The sequence below is a fragment of the Pipra filicauda genome, unplaced genomic scaffold, assembly GCF_003945595.2.
Source record: "Pipra filicauda isolate LSUMZ 115617 unplaced genomic scaffold, ASM394559v2 scaffold26_size5592650_pilon, whole genome shotgun sequence".
NCBI classification, from domain to species: domain Eukaryota; kingdom Metazoa; phylum Chordata; class Aves; order Passeriformes; family Pipridae; genus Pipra; species Pipra filicauda.
Genome location: NW_024104387.1, coordinates 3,137,931 through 3,158,845, shown reverse-complemented (window position 1 = coordinate 3,158,845; position 20,915 = coordinate 3,137,931). Strand labels below are relative to the sequence as shown.

The following is a 20,915-nucleotide window of genomic DNA, read 5'->3' as shown; positions in this document are numbered from 1 at the left end:
AAAAACCCTTAAATTCCTCTGCAATGCCTGGCACCAGCACTACTTCAAGGTTTAATTCTTTTCTGTTGTAAATGTAACAGAACTTGTTTAAGTCTTGTTTCCTCAGGAGACATGTACAGATTTATGGCAGAGCACCTGACAGTGAGCATAACCTGAATATACAAGAATTGTTGATTGGACCACTGACTACATACTCCAAGCCAAAACAAACATCAGCTTTTATCATCTGTCATGACTTAAATTGAAATGGCTTTTCTTTACTTCCAAGCTTGAAGAAAAGGTTGTGCAGACATGCATATCTATCCCCTAGCCGGGTTCCATCACGTCCCTCCCCCCCAAAAAAAAAAAATTCAGGTTTTGGAAGAGAGTCAGAAAGAGGCAGTGTGCTTACCCCCCAGTAATGGTTAGATCATCTTTAATTCTAGCACCTGAAGTTATACAAGGGTTTGCTTAATAATCAAGTTTCAAAGAACTGTTGGACACATTCAGTAAGGTGACAACTGTGCAATACCACTCAGTATTTCAATATCAGGGACCATACTCTTGAATTGTTTAAACACAATCCACAGAACTCAAAATTAAACAACCATCCACAGTTTAACTAAACAATCAGTTAAAAGTCTTACAGTTTAATAATTCACATAATGGTCAGTCTTTAGTAAGGGATACTGAAATTCATTAAAAGACAACACTAGATTTTACTCTATGGGTGTGCTGGGCAGGCACATAATTGGCCATTCTTGGGTATAACCGGAAAGGTAAGGAGTAGTTTACCACAGTTTGGCAAATCCCACATTTTGTCAGTTAAAAGTGAACTGTGAGAATTAAATACTCATCTTTACATATACACAAGTTATGCTGTGAAAGCATATTTGCTTACAAACATATAAAAATACTTGTTAACTAGTTTGATAAGAAAATAATGTATAAAAGTATATAGCAAAAACATTTAATCATCTCTGACAATGGAAAGATCAAATTCAATTTTATATCACATGAAACAAAAACAGCTACAATTTAGTTTTCCTTAATCCCTTACCCAGAAATACAAAGGAAGACACAATTTGTTTTCAAACATAATGTGAAATTTCTTAAGCTGAAATGCCTCAATCCAGAATGAGCTCAGGTATTTGGCCATATCCTAATAGTAGCAGTAATCATCCTGTAGCTGTTCTGGATTCATAAAATAAATACAGTAGACTGTTTTGGCCACCAAAATAAAACTGCAGCATAAACGAGAGATGAAAATTTTAGCTGACAATGAAATTCAGTGTAGGTTTCTTAAGGCTAGCTGAATACTCAAGTCTAATTTAACTGAGGGAAAAAAAAAAAAGCCAATCCACCCCCTTTTTAAAAAGTATTCTCTGTACTTCAATATAGGTCTCTGTAATAGCTAATGAAATGTCAGAAGTAAAAATAAATTAATTCACAAGAGACAACTTATGCATCACTTCAACACCTTGTCCTACACGGTTTTGTTTCATCTCCTTTGCGAATAAAACTCCACAAGGCGCAAGCTCTGAAGGGAGAGAAGGAAGGAACTGTGGTATTAGAGAAGCAGCCTTAGTGTTTTGGTTTGAAGTCTGCCCCAGGATGACCGAGTCTTCTTCAAGAACTATTCTGCCAGCTTCTTGGACTAAGGCTATTCTGGTGACCACTTTTAGGACATGCACATAATAAGGCTAGACCAATACCAGAAGTGATGTAAAATGATGGAAAGAAAAAAAATAATCTGGCAGTTGATAGCTTGGTTCTTGGGATTCTCAGAAAATAACACAATGGCAGCCTTTCTTGTCTTTTTCTTTCCGTGTTGGCTCTGGTGAAGGAGGGCACTCTTGTTCCTGAAATTTCCTGGAAACAGGTATTTCAAATTAAATTCACAGAATCATTTTCAGGTAAATAAACATAACTACTGTATTTAACACTTTCTTTTCACACTTTTTTAGGGAATGGACTTCCTTTTTACACACAAATTACTGATTAAATGAGTGATAGTTTTTGAATTCACCTTTTGGATTTTTTTTTTAAGAGAAGTTTTTACAGAGGGTCAATCTCCGATTTAGTTTATTACATTTACTGACTGGGTGATCAATAAAATCTGAGAGATTAAGGTGACAAAATTATCTTTCGCATATATATTAGATTCATGTAAACATTTTTCCCAATACACAGGAATATTTTATACTGGAGAGCATTGGTCAAAACTTACAGGTAACAGCAGGCAGATTTCCCACTGCATTTTGATACATTTCCTGTAGCTATCCGTTAATATAGGGACATTAATTATCTTGTCTCAAGTTATCATACCTTATAACTCTGACAAGTTCATGAAAAGCTTGGTCTACATTCAATCTGATTTTTGCTGAGGCTTCCATGTAGGTTACTTTAAGTTGCCGTGCTAGCTGCTGGCCTTCCTCTTGTGTCACCTGTAACAGACATCAAGCTTTAAGTTCAAGGGTTCTACAAGCACGTTTGTACCAGCAGACACTCCACACACATGTCAAGGATCCATTTCCCTGGAACAATAATGCTTATTTGGCCACAGCTTAGTTTCCACCCTGTCCACATAATACGACTGGGAAACAAATCAACATAACGCATCTTTTCAAGAGCAAGGGAAGACTTTTTTTTTTAAAGAAGTTTCTGCAACAGACAAAGGCTGACCCTCCAAGACATTTCGCTCACTCCAGCTGCCTCATCTTCAGTTTTGCACAAGATCGAGTTTTCCTTCACAGGCAGACAAGAGTTCCTTGCTTTTCCTTAAAGCAAGTACTTCAGTCAACATCTGCTGGATTACTAATAAATATGAATACCACTGCTAAATTTACTTTCTCATTGTCCCACCTAAATTAGAGAAATAAATAAAAAAAAAAGACTACTTTTAAAACAACAACTGCTGTTTAGCTTCTAAATCTTTATAAAAAGTCCTTTAAAAAAATCTATTTATGACATAGCAAAATACTAATACAGCCAGTTTTAAACATAGCTTAAATTATCAGAGCTCTAAAAATCCATGAAGCTTCCAGGTAATCCAGAAATATTAAAGAAATCCTGTCTACATATTGCCTCCTTGGGACAACAAAGGAAATAATAAGCATCATAAGAAGTTGGTATAAAATTTAAAGCGATGAAGCAGAAGACAGGAAGCGAGTGGACCATTGTAGAAAGGAGGAATAAGTCGGTCATAGGGCAAAACCAAAGGAGATCACTGTGTATTTTTGGATGAAGTGGAAAGCAGAGAGGTCAGAGAACAGAAGGCCACCCTGAGTGGCGCAAGGCACGTGAGGCTTCAACGGGAAGGTCACTCACAGGGCCGGGGAGGAAAGGGCAGCTTTTGGTGATAAAAGGAAGTACAACAGATCTTGCCAAGACAATGCCAAGTGGAAGAAATGTCAAAGATTACACTGCTTTCACAGAAAAACATTAAACCAGCACGTAGAGGACTGATATAAGAACAAAAATAATGAGGGTTTATTTTTAAATGAGTTTTGAAAGGGCACTCAGAGTATTCACTTATATTAAGAAGCTACTCAGAAATGGAAATAGAAGGGACTAGAAGAGCAATGGCAGCATTCACCACAGTGCAAGACCTAGAAGTACATTTTAGCTTGCAAAATAATTTCCTAACAGCTACACAATGGTTTGACAGCCTTCATGCTTCATCTCCACATGTCTGATTCCATCCCCACTGGTACTATATTCATACATTTCCTGCTGAACTGAGGGCTGCTCTCTCCAAACCCTTATGGAGCTCTACAAGGAGCCCCCAGCACCCTGTGCCATTAGCTGGAGTAATTCAGGATACATCTGCTTATCTCAAACACTCACAGAAACTATGTTTCTGTGTTATTATCATCTGCTGAAGCCAAAAAACAAACCCTCAAAACCAACTGAACCCTAAGATCAACTACACTGGAGCTGCCTTTTAAACTGCAGGACACATAAGGAGAACAACTGGAATTCTTCAATCCTCCACTGCTGTTTGAAAACTGAATCATAAGACTTGTGCTCCCCTAGTTAGAACAATTCCACTTCAACCCTCCACTCTAACCCCAGATGTTGAAATATCCCAATTCCAAAGCTTATGAAGGCTGCACTTTGACAAACATTCATAGTTGTTTTCTGGCACATCACTGACACTGTAGAATGTCCCAAAGTTTGCATCAGAGCTTCCAGAACCTTCTATATATCTCTGCCTCACTCAGACAAATAAGTTTAAGTATGGATATAACTGGTTTTGCAGAACTAACTCCTTTTACTTTTCTTCATCCCTGCATAGTTTATCGTAGCCCCAGAAAGCGAGAGGCTGAAGTCTAATAAAAATAAATAATTGGCAAGGAATGTACAGTCCTGAGGAGAAACTGAACTCAGTCTTTAAACATATGTGGTTACCAATTTCTTCACTGTTGTATCTAACGCACATAATAGGTACAAGTCAAACTGACACTGCAATAAAGTCAAGCTACACTTCCACAATATTCTGCATTTAAAATATTATAAATACATTAAAGTCCTTGCTGTATTTACTAGAATAGCAGTAACTGCTTAATTTGAAAACAATCTTTTTGTCAATCTTACAAGTATATTGTCAAGTAGCTTGTGGTCAATTTTTGTGACCTCAAAGTCAGTTTAAAAAAATATTTGGTTTGGAAACACTACAGAAATATTTGCAGTGCCCAAGCTGTAAATTAGAGGCCTGAAGATACCAGTTCCATCTTCAAAGCTGAGGGAAATGTAAGTACAAACAAAGAAATGCTTGAAAATAAAATCATGAATTTTAGTCTTTTTGTTGTCCCTTCTCAAGTACAACAATCCTGTAACATGACATGTTTTTCAGTAAGTGTGATGGGACAGCTTAATTAACATCACCAGTAAAATAAAAACTAAATCCTTTTTCCTCCAAGAGGGCTGTATGTTATTTTGACAGAAGTAAAGAGAACCACAGATTTTATGGTAGTAACTGTGTGTACATCTGTGTGTCTTGGTTCTGCAGTTTTAGCAAGCTTAAGGCTGAATACGAATGAGAATCACTCAATGCTTATCCTTTTTGCTATAACATATTTTATTGTTTGTTTTTTAGGTATCACTCACAATGTTCAGTCATTTAGTAAAAGTCTCTCAAATTAAAACCCATTACAGAAGATGTGAGCAAGTCAAACATGGAAAAGCCTATTCTTCACTTCTCTAAGTTATCATTCCTCTTTCTGAAACAGTTTCCTTTTGAGTATCTGCACAAGAATCCTGTGAACATATGGCCATCTCTCTTCACTATTATATCTGATATCTGTCAGAAATACGGAAATTAATTTCTGAAGTTTCTATGTTACCTCCACCTAAAGCAACTCTACAAGGCTGCCTAACCTAACACTGCATCTGTCTTTTGTTTGGGCACTTACACAAGACTAAGGGACACGTCATACCCCTGTCAGCAGGCAGCAGCTAAGTGTTTCCTCAAGTCTGAAAGGAATCCATCCCTACCACCTTGTGTTCACCCTACCGTGTTCTCGGCACAGAAACATTGCCCATTCCTGCTCCATTGCTCCTGAAGAGTGTATTTGCCATCCTGATTTTCTGCCTCACCAGCCCACCCACGGGCGCTGTTGGTTCATGCTTACAGTGGGCTGCCGTAACATTTTCCTGCAGGGGTAGCTCACTATCCACTAATTCCGGTTTGCCCACATTCTCCTAACAAAGGTCACTCTGGCACATGCAAAACTGTGGTTATGAAGCACTGACACACACTCAGACTCCCTGCTGTGTTCGGATACTAAATCAGATGCCCAGCTGCTCATTATCTATAAAGCTCAAATCACACAAGCCATGGGACGACCCGAAGGTCTGATCCATCTGTGAGCACAGAGGTGTCGCTATGCACGACCTAAGGTCCCACCACTGGCAAGAAGGTATCGTCACACTTTCATATAAGAAAACAATAGATAAGAGAAAGGCCAAAACAAAATGTTTTGAATAGGCTACCACCCAGGTCCCTGTACTGGTCCACTCCCTGAAATAAGCCACCTCAGGCCAAGCTATTTGTGAAGCAGTGAGTTTGCAAACCCAACACATTAAACTGCCGGTTTGCCAGCACTTAGGCTGCTGCCAGTCAAGGTCAAGGCATGAGGCTGCTTGCCTGGGATCACCACATTTGCTCATCATCTCTCCACGCATAAACTGAAGACCCATGGACCTCTCTTTAAAACCTTGCTTTAAAAGAATCTAGCAGCAGAGATGATCTCAGCACTGGGTCACTGTGTTAGTTCAGTCATGATGCAAAAGCAAGAACTAACATTTAATGAAACCCAAGCACTTTCCTGTTGCAACTTGGATTTTTCTTGAAACCCTGCCATCTGGGGAATGATCAGACTTGACCCAGTTTAAGCTAGCAGTTATCTAAAAAATAAATATATATCCTGCACTGACAAGTCTACTCCTCCAACAGTAGTGGTTATTATTAAAACATCTGGTGCTCTACTGAATTATCTTACTGTAGAAACATCCAGTGTCAAGTTGTACAGAATTAACCCATTTAAGAGAAAGACTGCTACACAGTGTGAGCAATGAGAGATGGTGTTTCAATTCTGGTTTCACAGTCAGCAATCTGTGACTGACTGGGGAATTTGGAAACACTAGCAGCTTCATTCCTTATCATACATTCTATAGAATTATGTTTGCTTGTCCTCTAATGACTCATTTTTCTTTGTCACCCTAACCTGTGGACATTGAGAGACAAAAATCACAAGAAGGATGCTTAACTCCATTTATCTATGCAGTTATTACCATAATTAAATCACTATTTCAAACTTATTCTTTCACGTCTCTTCTTCCAAAAACACTTGTGAGTTTGCCTATGGTATATAAGAGCCACCACTATTTTGGACTATATCTTTGGTAAGCCCCAACAATTCATCAAGATCACACAATTGTTTGTGCACTTCTGCTGTACAACCCAGTTCATGTATTTCCTGAGAAACAGCTGCCACCACACAAGGATGATTAGTTACGCCTCATTAGCTTCCAGATTTATGGTGTCACAAAGACAGTACTCTGTTCAACCTCAACACACAGTTACTTGGATAAAGGTGTGGTCAGACCCTTGAGACATTCAGAACTATTGTATATGTTTAACTCTTCTGGGCTCTGGGAAGATCTGTTGGTTCTATTGAGTATCATCTGCCAATCCAAACACACATTAAATTACTTTCTTGAACTTAGTTTTAGTCTCTCTGAGGTAGCATGTGTTTCACTAGTCTACCTCCTGTCTTCCACAGAGAGCAGGCAGATGCTCAGTACAAGCAGTTTTGATACCCAGTTTCCTGAATTTCTAAAAATGCTACTTAAATTCTGAAGCTGAAAAATGTACATCTAGGATTAAATGAGTTCAGAGAGAAGGACAGCATCCTGTAGAATCAGATGAGTAAAAGGAGCACAGTGTAACGCCAGCCTGGCTGAACAGGTTTTTGATGTAACCCAAGTGAGGCCTCAAAGACCACCAGACTGAAAACGCAAAGGACTAGTCTTTCTCCTGGTTTTGCCTACAAGTTGCAGCCTGGGGACATCCCACACTTCCCACTCACCCCAGAACTCCTAGGCAAGCCTTTGCTCCAAGACCTCCCATCGCAGCTGCCTGCACAGCAAAGAGAAGTATGACCTTGCTTGTCAAGCTGAAGTTTCACCTTACTTGGGGAGACACGGTGGCAGGACTAATTTTCAGTCAGATCAGCGAGCTGGTCCCACTCACTGACTGGATTCCTGCGTCGAGAGTTCACATGATGGAGCAGAAACAACCCCACAGATGAAATGGAGACTCTGGCTGCATTTAACATTCAGCTGATAACATCTAACTGCTTGGTGCTGCCAAAAGGCGAGGTCTCACTTTCTTACCCCCACCCCAACTCCTCCCTGCTTTGCTGCAAGCCACAGTCCCACCCCTTCCCATGCTTACAGCGCTGGCACTCAATTCTTTCTGCAAGCTGATTTAGCTCACATAGGTCCCAGGAAGTCATTCCTGCTCATCTGTTTTACTCCCCTTCCAGAGAGATGATTCAACTCAAAGCGCTTCAAGTGAGAGCTAAGGCCAGCAAAGGAAGGAATGGGAATGTGAAGTCAAGAGGGAGGGGAGCCTCTCCCTTTTGGAGAACAATTATGTCAGCTCAGCATCCCCAAACCATTCCTTCACACTGACTTCAGCCCAGCTGAAACACACCAAGTGATGGGGAAGGGGCAGAGAAGAGTTAAGAACATATAAGGAGTTGTTCCAGTGAGTGATAGCCCCAAAAGCTATGCTCATCAGCATCTAATCAATTAAGGTAATTATTATAGCCATAAAAAGCAAAAGGAGATTTTGGTGACATACGCTTTTGTGTTCAGATATAAGCAGCAAAACTGCAAAGTTAAGCAATTTGAAAACAGCTGCTTAGAGCTTGAATGTGTACCAGCCCACTGCCAACTGAAAAATCAGCAGGAACCAGGGAGAGAGGGATAGTAGAACAGGTGATGGGCACCTTTCTGCCTTCAAGGGAGAAACAGAAGTGGTTTAAAAACATTAGGAGGGTGGAAGACAGAGAACAAAGTTTGTAACTGTTTCTAGAAAGGGATCTACAGGATTACCAACTACATTTGCAGGTATCCTCTGAGAACTGGGGCTGACAGCAATGATGTTATTTCCCTCCCAAAGCATCTGTTCTTCAGCAATTACAATTAGCAGATAGTTCAGTTTCACCTACATGGTCTCCATGCCAACGTTTGTGCATGAGATAAAGTACATATGTTTCAGGACTTGGGTTAAATCTGGGAATTTTGATGGGGGCATGATGGTAACTGAAGAATGAAAGTTTCACTTCTGCCTCAGGGACAGGCTGATAGTTCAGTGCACGTGTGAGTACGTGAAGTTACTTCTGATGAATTTGTGAGCTACTTCTGCGAAAACTTTTTTCAAGTCAGTATCTTTCAGCATAGGTTTTAATTTCATCATGATGTTTCCACACCGGTTTTGGGATAAAGAGGCTGTGACAGTCAAGGAGCTATACTCAAAAGGAATTTTTTTTGTGCTAAATGTTTTATGTAGTATTCAAGAAATTCGTTCAACAATGTACTAACTCACTGAACTCGTTAACATTATTTGATGTAAGTCTATTTTGTAACTGCTTTTCGACAGAGAAAAGATTTTATTCAGCAAAGAACAAGAATCTGTGTGAGCACTTGTGGGCAGAAACTAAGCCACGTCCAGGTATACAACTCTAAGAATATCTGATTGTTTGAAACTATGTTTTCCTTGTGTAACTTTTAAAATAATTACAGCAATTTTAGTAATATTTAGTTTGCTCTCAGGAAAAAAAAAATCATGCTGTTTGCTAACAAGCTTTAGATGTCATCTTACTGTCTCAGGAGAAAATATTAAGCTTCTCAAATAAACTGCTGAAGAAAATAGAAGTTTGACATCTGTTCCTTTCCTGCTGCTATAGTAAGATTATTTTCATTTCAGCTCAAATTCGTTTGATCCATTAAAAATCAATAGCAAATAGAGAACACACATTTAAAGATCCTTCTTTAAATAATTCTAAACTAAATCTTTTCAGCTGTCTTACAACTAGAGGTGAGGATGAAATCTACTAGTTTCAAAACTTTAATTTGAAGGCACATAAGTACAAGAAGTAACTGCGTTGCTGTACTTCCAACTTTTAAAGCATTAAGTCAGTTACACAGAAGACAAGTGGCCAAAGAGAAAACAGTGAACAGCTACTACTTTATCCATAACAGCAGTGAAAGGTAAAAGCAAGGGCACTGAAGTCCAAGGATTGCTGGAGCTAGTGCTGGAACACATTCTGCTTGGCACAGCGCGGTGGTGAGTAACAGAACGGAGGAATTAGACACGTTCATGCCTGAGTAATCAAGTCATGACAGAAAACTCTCAACTCCGTGAATATATTTGGTCTCAACATAACCCCACTGAGTCAGAGAGAAGATGTGCTGTATGTAGAATGCCATCATGCTTTTAAGATTCTTCAAGTACAAAACCCGAGTGTAATTTCTTGCATTGGAGTTAGTTTGTATGATATGACTTTTTTCATTTGTTTGTTCCCATTCTGGCTTTGGGAGGAAAACTGTAGAGTTTCTGGAAAAAAGTGAGTAGTAATAGCAAATGAATTACCTGTCTTTGGTGGTCCAAATCTGCTTTATTGCCAACTAGAATCATAGGAAACTCATCACGATCTTTCACTCTAAGGATTTGTCTCTGAAACTTATAAATTTCTTCAAAACTGTAAAAGAATAAAAGTAGAGCATCAGTGTACTAATTCACAGATTCCCAGGTTCTGCAAAAGTTCAGAAATGATGAGTCACCTATTTGGACTTGCCCTGCCATGACACACAAGCACAGACAGCTGCAGGCACTCCAGGGTCTGCTGTCACAGCATGACCAGTTAGAGAACCATTCAACACTCAAACTAAAAAAATCCTCAAGTTAAAAGCCTGCTATGCACTGGGCTTAGGTGTGGCTGCAGGGTGAGCAGAACGCTTACTGTGCCCCTCTACCCAGAGACCAGAGAATCAAGCAACCACAGTCCATTCTACAAATACTGACTTCGGAGTTCAACTCTAGCTAGAATATTCAAACTACAGCCTAGAGACCCTGCTGAGCGATATTTCAGCTGGAAACATCCATAGCTACTTCTAGGAATTTGGGGGGATCAAAGATGGAAAGTTTTATTTCTTCAAAAACAGAAAAATGGCAGGGCTAAATGATCAGAAAGCTTTCTGGTTATCGACTAAGTTATACCAGGTACTGATGCTGTTCAAGCAGTAATGAATACTCCAGAAGTGTTTAAGGAAAGGGCAGCAAAGCAGAAAGCTTCTTCCAGGACAGTATATTAAACAAGCTAATTTTGGCCTAAACAAGGATTTTTGGAGACTAAAGAAAGAAATCACTGCTTTCAAGTGAACACTGTGAAAGCTACATAGCTACATAAGGAGCTTCAGCACAGATGCTTGCAGACAATCACATCCCTTTGGAGCCTTCCCAGGCACTATATTTAATGCCAGGCATATGATCTGAAGACATTTACACTTAGATTTGCCAATTAAAATTTAAAAGCAAGATGATCATCAGTAAGAAAGTCGCATTAAAAAAAATGAGGTAGCCAGACACTTCATCCAAAGGTGAATTAGAAGGAAGGTGTGCCACTAAGCATAGCTCCCCATAAACTTCTAAGAAGATAGGTTTCATTTCCACTCTGCAGCCATTCAGTCAATTCATGGGAGCAAGCAGAGTGAGCACTGCCTGCAGAGGAGTGCAGAGACATACCCTAAACTGGATACACCCATCCAGAAACCCAGAGCCAGGTACTTGATTTTGCACATGGCAAGGGGATGAATACCACAAATACCAGTCAATCCCAGAAAACTTTATATTCTGGACTGTAATAAAGTTCTTGAATAGAGCTGTCATTTTTTTGTGCTTGTTTCCAAATCCACTGTTGAAAGAGAGACACTTTCAATAAGTGATTGGTTCAAAACTGGCTGTCATAAGTGCTGAAAGACTGTCACACCTAGCACCTAAGAGTGAATGCATACTTAATGCTTCTATTTATTTCAATTAGGGATAATTTGAGAATAATTATGAATTGTTTGTCTTAACAACTTGACATCAGGCTTACCTTCCTCTATCTGTGACTGAGAAAACAAGCAGAAAACCCTCCCCTGTCCTCATGTACTGTTCACGCATCGCTCCAAATTCTTCTTGTCCTGCTGTATCCAGAACTGAACATAAGAAAAATATGGATTACTACATTTCATGTTCTTATAGACTGAGAAGAAAAAAAACCTCCTAATAAGCCATTATTTAGAACCCCTCCTGTACATCATAGTTAAACAGAAACCGCTTTTCATAGATACTCTGGATTTTTTGCTAATATTCCCAACAAGTTTTTGCACTGATTGAACAATTCAAGACGTACCAAACACACTGAACAACAAAAAATTTGAGGACTTCTGCTAATTCATGACCAGCTGAAACATCTGAAAACTGCTTAAAGACACAGCAGATGAGGTTTGGGATGGTTGTTGGTTTGTCCTTAAAGAAATCACTGACAAGGGAGAACTGAAACTTTTAAAGCAAAGCGCTCATATTGCACTTGGGAGACACAGCACACAACAGCCCAGAGATGTGTTTTTTCACTCCACCATGTCACCCAGGTAACTACCAGGCGTTATATAAACTCTCCTAGTTTTGTGGGCACTATGGCTTCAAACAATATCAAATTCAAAGAGTGATCCTTACACATAGGGCAGAAGCACTTCAAACCCTGGGTGTCTCATCAATAAAACAAAGCCAGGCAGCTTTTATCAGCCACACACTTACATAAAAAAAAAAAACAAAACACGTGCTGAGCAGTTGTTGAGTTGTAATTTCATTTGATGCCTGCAGATATAAACACAGGCATCAATAGCTCCAGGTTGTTTAGACTGAACTTTAGTTGGGCTACTTACTGTCCAAGCGTGCAGCTCTCTCGTCTATCACACATTGCTTGGTGTAGGAGTCTTCAATCGTTGGGTCATAATCCGTAACAAAGTAGGACTGCAGAAAAGAAAACAAGTTTGTGTGTTAGACAAGCACATAAAAGGACACTTACCAAGGAAGATGCTAAAACTCTACGCTTGACAGCTTAGGGAAAATTTGCGTGTTTATTCGCGTACAACCATTTGACACTTTATCCAAAGATAGCTGGTAATGACTTTCCTATTCCTAGTAAACGCTCGTAAATCATAGAAATTACTAGCAGAGTCACTGAGTTTACTGGATTCCCACAGGATTTCTAGCATTTTCTAGACATTAGTGGTAGCTCCTGGAATTTCTCCGCAGGAATCCCTAGAAACTTAGTTACGAGAAACCTTAGAGCCCCTAGAAACTGAAAGTCTCTCGTAACTAAGTTTCTCTGAACTTCTGGTAGGGTTTAGAAGTTCTTTGGAATTCTCAAAAGTTTCCAGGATTTCTTCCCCCTGTTTCCAGAGACAGTAATTTCTAGGAAGTGCCAGGATTTTCCCAGCTGTTTCTAGACCTCTCTAGCAGTCTTATAACAATTTTTAGCAACAGCTCCACGCAGCACAAGTGACACCTAGTTTGTTAGCTGAATAAAGTTTGTTGGATCATTCTTGTTCCCAGGATTTCTCTCCTGGTTTCAAATGACTTTAAGTCCACAAAGCCTCCAGAAAGACAACCCCTGAAAGCAGAATAAGGCACAAAATGCCTGTGTTACCCACTGCCTAAGCACAAGGCTCCACCAGATACTGCCAACCTGTTGCTTATCACCCAAACTGCAGAGCAAAGCGCATTCTGGTACATCTCTCTAGAGACTGAGTGACCTGGTATCAAATACTAGGGTAACAATGCCATCTGAAGACAAGTTTAGATTTCAAAGGATGAATTTTTAGCTTGCATGCAGTCATAGTTAAGTTATCTTCACCTAAAACTAAAGCACATTGGCGTAACAAATCTGAACCCTGATCAAATTCCTTCCCCTCTGTGCTCCCAGCAGGCACTAAGGATGTGCACTACCCCGACTGTGCAGAACTGAAGGAGTACTACTTACAAACATTATTCAGTTCTGTAAGCCAGTAAGGAATTAGGAATGTTTTGAAACTACATGATGGTTTGTAGGAACAAAAAAAAGAGGACTTTGTTCTTGCATTAAGAAGATAGCATCAAACCCAAGCTGCATTTCCTTATTCATGTCAAAATTCATAGTTCTCACTGAAGCATCTTTCCCATTGCACAAATTTGAAGATACCAACAAGACACCACTCTGTTCCTCCAAACTTACCAAAGTCAAGTTAACAGATGTCATGGTAGGGAAAACAAAAAGGGGGAAAAATAAGGAAGAACTGAAATCACAGCACCAGCCCACCAACCTTCTCCAGAACATCACTGTCAGTGCAGAATACAATTAACTCTGTTCTTTGCAGATGGTTTATTAACGTGGCTGTCTTTGTTCTTGTCCACTTTCAGTTTGGAGCTGCCCATGAGGGCTGACTGCAGTACGCTGTCCTGACTGCACCCTGTTGACCCCAACATTTGGACATGTCCACACTAAGGTTTCCAGTTTAACAGCATGGACCTGGGTTCCCCAGCAGAGCTCATCAACTGAGTTGCAGCTGCCTTACTGGGACAAACACATCACCAGTTGTAGCACACTCGGCCAGCTGTGTATACTATATATAACCTATGCTCACGTACCACAACCCTCATGCAGTTGGCCACAGGAAGAGTATGTACAGGTTGCTGTTCATCTATTCATTTAGATCTGGTACCACGCTGAAAAACTGCTGACCCCCACAGCAGAGACACTGAACAGCTCCTTTGCATTTTAGGTAGACACCAGTAAACTGTCCTCTCAGGATACACCTACACAGCAGTCTCAGTCGCTTTGCACCCAGACTAAGCAATCTCCCACAACACCACCCACACAAAACCAACCAACCAAACAAAAAAACCCAAACAACCCTCTACCCTGCCAAAAAAAATTCAAACAAGCCAACAGGCATGGGATCCTAAACACACCACCCAAACTTCAGGACTCCCAGGAAAAGTGCCTATCTGTAGACAGCAGAACATCTCATCACAGAATAAGCCACCAGAAGATGCTCTTCCAACTACAAGTCATCCCTTTACCTTGCTTCCGTGAAGACTGAAAGAGGAAAAAAGCTCAGCCTTCAAAACTGTTCTTTTCTTTTGCCTGTATTCTTGGCTCAAAGCATGCTACCAAGGAGCTTAAGAACAGACTTTCTGAGGAATGAATTTACGCAAACTATAAATTAGGTCTCAATTCTGTGGCCTTTAACAATCTTCGAAAGATGGATGAGAAACTTATGTGAATATATAGTTGTATAAATAAAATTATTTACAGAATCTGACTGTAGAAGGGACGATCATAAGGAAGGGAACTTAAGTCCTATGTTTGATTAAGAAAACAGAAAGCAATATTTATAAAAAAGTATTAGGTGACTAAAACATGGTGTCACTCTCAGTACATCTGGAAATTCAGGGTTCTGATTTGGAAGATAAAGCATGTACTCTGAAGTTACTCCCTGTCCCCCTTCGGCTTCAGCTTTCATTTCTCTATCATGCAGAATTCAAAGTTACTATCTGAACCTTTACATCTATAAAACAGTAAAGTATGCCAGGTTTTAAATAACAGGGAGAATTTGGAATCAATTTTTTTTTACTCTCACAAACCAGTATTAGTAGAACATCTAAAGCAGCAAGTTTATATCCAACAAGAGCAATGTTTTTCACTAAGAGAGTTCAGAAAAAGAAAACCATAATAATCTCAGCGGAATGCTTCTTATTTTCCTCATTATCTGTCCAAGGGCCAAGAACTACAGCATATTCTGTAATCTCCAGGGCATTTCTATGATTTCCTCCGCCCCTTTTAGTTTGCTGGGTTTTTTTTTTAAATAAAAAAACCCAAATCACTACACACAAAGCAAGAATGCCAGACTAGGTACAGAGACATGGAATGTGGTTCCTCCCTCAAAAAAGGAAACAAGATTAAGTTGCCCTGATCCAGCATCAGCCACATCTCAAATTCAGAATGAGCAGATGCCAGAGCTCCCCCATTTAACAACTGCTCTTACAAGCATTTTCTTCCCTCCCATGGAGCTGCATTGCCAAATCTGCTGTCACAGTCACTACAGGAGAGGTTTGCAACGCAATTAGTGTTGTGGTTTACCTCCAGGCACTGGACAAGACTCATATGCCTGAAACAGCTGCTAGTTTTGAAAGAGTTGCATTGGGACCATGTGCCACAGGACACATGACAACCACAGCTTGCAGGCCTTGTGCAGTCAGGGTTGATTTACAAAAGTTAGATGTAGCAGACACAGTATTTATCAATTTGAGCAGAATGGACCTTACTGCTGCTGTTCAAGCCGTGTTTAAAAAATTAAGGAATGGTAGAGCATATCCCGAAACATTCCATGAGGCCATACATTTACTCCTGACTGCCACCCTGCAGCAGTGGCAAGGTGCCTGCACACCCAACAAGCCCAACACCAGCATAAGTAGCTTTGAAGAGGTCAAGGAGTTTGTGGCAGAACCGCTTAAAAGACTAACGGGAGCACAATTCCAGCAGACACAAACCACTGACAACCTACTGGTTTTAAACTGACGCCAAGTCTAGACAAACTAGAGGAGCAAGCACACACCAGAGTGTTGGATTACTCGGGCCTGCCTACTGCTGTCTCCTCTATGAAGGCTGTGTGTGCAAGTCTTAACACCTCAGAGCATTGCCCTGCTAAACTACAGCAATACTGGAAGGCTGCAGCAGGTGTCTGGGATGGCAGCTGGTACAGAACACACCACACCACCCTTACAGACCAGGTTGTCAGATCTACTCTTCTAGGAGCAGTTGAGTCTCTATACGAGACGGAGGAGCCACGACTCATTCAGCTGGCTCCACTGCAGTTGGCCACTGCCTGCAGGAAATAATTAGAAGTAGCTAAATTTCTTCAAAGAAGATAGTAACTTGAACACACTCCTCTGTTACACCACTCCCTTAATCACTAGCAAAAATCAAGGCTCTTTCCACCCATCTCCTAGAAGGGAAACGAGAAGTCAAACCCAGTAGTCTCATCAACCATTCAATTTACCCAAAATATTACGCAACAGGTTTTCTAGGTTTTCTCTTTCTATGACTGCTGAGGCAATCAAGTCCAGAGATGGGAAAGCCTGCTGCCAAGGACACAAGTCCTTTTGCAGAGGGAAAAAAAACCAGAACAAAACTCCATCCCTACACTACCTACATCACTTATAGCTGGGCAACCCATCACCAAAATCCCTTCCTATACACACATTTGTCATCTTAAAATGCTTTTCACACAATCTCCTGGCCTTTGCAGGAGTTTCTACTTGCAGTGCATAGAAGCAATGACACTACTGTACAGATTACCGCTCTAGCAGTCTTTCTCCATTTAAGGCAATAGCAATCTCTAAATCATTGTTTCAATCACTCAAGTCTTTTGGTAAGGAGAACATGTGAAAACCTGCTCTCAGTTTATCATCTTCCCCCTTTTTATGCTGCCTTTAATGCACATAGAGAAATTCCCCCATTAGCTGGACTTGCTTACGAGCTCAAGTCCTGCTCCATACATTAAGAAAAACAACTAAGTAAAGACACCCCAGTGCTGATTTACAGCTCTTATGCACCTTTTCTTATTTACTCTTCATAAAGTAATCAACAGTCCACAAACCAAAAAGCCACAGGACTACTTTCTTTTGCACTTTTATGTTTTAAGGGGGGAGAGAAGTAGGATGCCATCAATGGGAGGCTGCTCTAAGCTGCAGTCCAGAGGTTGGCTGCATAACATTCTTCCCTTTATCTTTACACAAAGCTTGAAGGACACACAATGAAGGACAGCCTAGCAGTGAAAGCTAAAGGAGTGGTACGTGCCAAAATATATATTCATCCTTGCTCTCTCTATAATCTCCAACTGTATTTACTAAACACACAAATAATGTTTCAAAGAGCCACTGGTTGCTTATTTAAATTTTTTCCACATGTTTAAGGTTTTGATTCCAACCCAGTGAAGGCAAGGAAATAGAAGGGTTTCCACCCTCCAGCTGAAGTTACAGACCAGCTCTGGATTTAAATAAGCATCTACAATTTGAGCATTGCAAATAGCCCAGAAATCCTTCCTACCTATAATTTGTATGCTAGAACTTAAAACAAACATGTTGGTCAATGCTACACACCAAAGCTTCAACTTTAGACTTGAGTACATTCCCAAATAACCGAAATATAGGATCCCAAGACATCTCCTAGGCCGTGCTACTTGACAGTGTTTCTTTTGGCGGTCTCTCCTGTGACTACCTTTTGCAATATCATCTCTTCTCTAGGTTTTACCTCATTTCCCCTGCACTTCGCCAAGAACATGTCTGCACTTGACCCACTCACCCAAGCTGAAGCTCAATTCACTATCTGCAGTGGCACATCTTCACCATGGGTGTAGAACAAATAACAGTATCAGCTACAGCCCTATCACACACCACGCTGATAACATCAGAAATACTTAACCCAGAAAAAGACAAGAACCCGACCAAGTTCCCTTCATTTAAGTGGCTATTGCTGGCTATCATTCCAATTGATGAAGTCAGCGCTATAGTTTAAGACCAGAACTCTTGTGCTCTGGCCAGTTAGTAGGGCCATAAATGAACATCTTTTTGGTTGGGGTACTTGGCTACACTGCAACAGCTTTCTCAGCCATGAATTAAGATCTGACTGCATATATCAGTTTGCAATCTTCACCGTTTTGCCACCCATGAAATCTTCAGCCTCTGCCTTCAACCCTTCCACCCAGGAGGAGTGGCACAGCAGCCAAGTCTATACTAATGTGACCCGTGTCACACTGTGCCCTCCCCTCCAGGCTGCAGAGGAGGTGACTGTTTCTAGGAGTTTTAATCTACATTCCTGTCCCAAAGGAGCAAACAAGACAGGTTCTATGTCACCACAGACACGTTCCTAGAGGAAGGGTGGCAGTAACCTGCCACCTTGCTTAAGCACTACACTGGCCCTGGTCCAGAGCTAACCTGCCCAGCAGAAGGGGTAATTAGGCAAAGCAGTGGCTCAGGCCTCAGCACCTCAAAAGATTAAAAGAACCACCTCCTTTCACAGCACAAAAGAGGTTCTTTAAATCATTTCTTCAGAATATTTGAGTTGGCTGGCTAGAAAACAAGGAAAACACACAGGAAAAAACTTTAATGGACTTCTGGAAGCAAACATAAACCCAGACTGCATTCCAGAACAAGGGAACAGACACAGCAAAACACACAAATTTAGCATTTTGCAGAGCCCCATGTACTTGGGTCACAGAAAAAAATAAACAAACTAAGAGTACACCACTGATCAGAGAGCCTCTGACAAGCCTGTTCCAATACTTAACACACACCTCTCCAAGGGCAGGTGGTTCACTAGGACTCGATATTTCTAGACAGGTCTAACTGGTTGGTGCTGGGGGAGCAGGAGGTGGATGCTGTTGGGGTTGATGACTGGAAGTGCCACCTCTGCAAAGGTTTTGTGCAGTGCCCAAGCCAGTACCAGAAGAAGACTGCAGGAGCTACCCACAGCAACACAGCACGATTTCAAGCAGAAGCACTCAAGATGGCATTTAGGTTGCTTTCCTGCCATAAACAGTCACACTTTATAGAATGAGATGAAGTATTTTGGCGTTGAACATTGAGGAGAATAGCAGACCAAATGTCTAGAATTATGCTGATAAAGACCAGACTGAAGAAATAATGATTAAACCACTGGCTCATACTACAGAAGGCCAGGTGTATCATGCTCCAATCATCCCACATTCCTACAAATCTTAAAGAGTTTTTTTTCTTTTAATTATACAAACAGTAAGAATATCCATTCCTTTCTTCCAAAAAATATAAATTGAAAGATAGTCAGCTTGCAAGTAACCAGTGATGCTTCCCTCCATTTACACTACTTCCCACTGTTCTAATGTATACTGCTAGTGTTGTTATGGCTATCCAGGGAAACAGATGTCATTTGTCACTACAATTACTGCCATTATCCAGTGATGTGAAGCACTTAATTTCATGAACAGTGAAAACTGAGACACAAAGAGAGAAGAGCATTAAACTGAAGAAAGTTATAGTGAAAGACAGATGACATGAGCCATGTACATTTGGAAATTCATACACAGGTTGAAAAGTGTTTATTTGTTTCTGAAGAACTAGCAATACATATACATGTAATACTGAACTTGATGATTAAGTACATGCTTAATCAAATCTTAATGGTTCTGTTAAAGAACAAAAGCATAATAGAAAATGCAAAGTTCTTGAATAATCCATGGCAGAGTGTATCCATTAAATTGCCCCCCTGCCAGCATACAGTTCAAAGACAGAAGAGATAGTAGAATACAAAAATAAACACCTGCCTCGGTTAAGTATAGGTAAGTCTTCTCCTTAGCTTTTGACAATCCTTGCATTGCATGAAAAAGTTGTGCTTGGTCTGGAAACACTAAAAGTGTGAGTTAGGCAGATTATATGGCCACATACTCTTCTGTCTCTCCCTCTCCCCTTCCCTGTCCTTCCACAGACACTGATCATGGAGTGAGCACATCAGAAAAAGAAAACTACCAAGAAAACTGTGTTCAGTGTATGGGCACATTTAATGCATTTAGCTAAATATAACACAGCTCTTTTCTTTATGGACTTTGTTTTGTGCACTACTCAAAGTACCTAAAAACAAAACTTCCCCATCCCTCACAGGTGTGGGGAAACACGAGCTAGAACGGGGGGAGCAAGAGGAGAAAAGATATGGAGGGTAAAGTGTCTTCAAGCTGAAGACTAACACAGATATCTAATTCTGTCTATGCACCTGTAATTTTTACATTTCCTAAATGAACACTTGAATTCTGTATCCATAAATGCACTCATTTCCAATGCTGTTTCTCCAGACAGCCATATGCTAGGAAGTTTCAGATTTCGTCCCTGGTTCAGCAGGACTGACTTGTGTTACAGATTTAAGAGCCCTGCTGGTTCTGGATCATCAACTTATTCTGCAGGAGTAAGTCTGCAGTGGACCAAGACTCCTCAATATGAAAGACTAAAATCAAGCTGACTTTTGTGCACTGACAGGGAACATTCACCAACTCTTACATCTTTCAACATGCCTAAAAAACTGTCTGCTAAGTTTTGCCATTCCCCTAATTGCTACTTAAAATAAAGAAGCTTTACCTCACTTAGGGTGCAGAAGCACAGGAAACAATTTCTCTTTCTCTCCCTCAAAACTGGGACCCCAGGCATGGCTGGCAAAACAACTTGGGTTTTATAGATTGAAATCTGGAGAGTGTGACTCCTAAACAGACAATTACAAGATTCAGTGAAAAAAAAACAAACCCTAAGAATA

The 20,915-nt window shown here is 40.4% G+C and overlaps 1 protein-coding gene across 1 annotated transcript in view; it reads right to left on the bottom strand.

Moving 5' to 3' along the window:
• Window positions 1-398: 398 nt before the first annotated feature.
• RRAS2 (RAS related 2) overlaps window positions 399-20,915 on the bottom strand; it is a 44,396-nt gene continuing 23,879 nt past the window's right edge. Inside the window, exons 2-6 of the mRNA XM_027737813.2 lie at window positions 12,484-12,571; window positions 11,652-11,754; window positions 10,148-10,256; window positions 2,308-2,426; window positions 399-1,851 (exon numbers count right to left, since the gene is read on the bottom strand). Of these exons, the coding sequence (XP_027593614.1) occupies window positions 1,764-1,851; window positions 2,308-2,426; window positions 10,148-10,256; window positions 11,652-11,754; window positions 12,484-12,571 (507 nt within the window). The 3' untranslated portion in view covers window positions 399-1,763. The remainder of the gene's footprint in view (window positions 1,852-2,307; window positions 2,427-10,147; window positions 10,257-11,651; window positions 11,755-12,483; window positions 12,572-20,915) is intronic.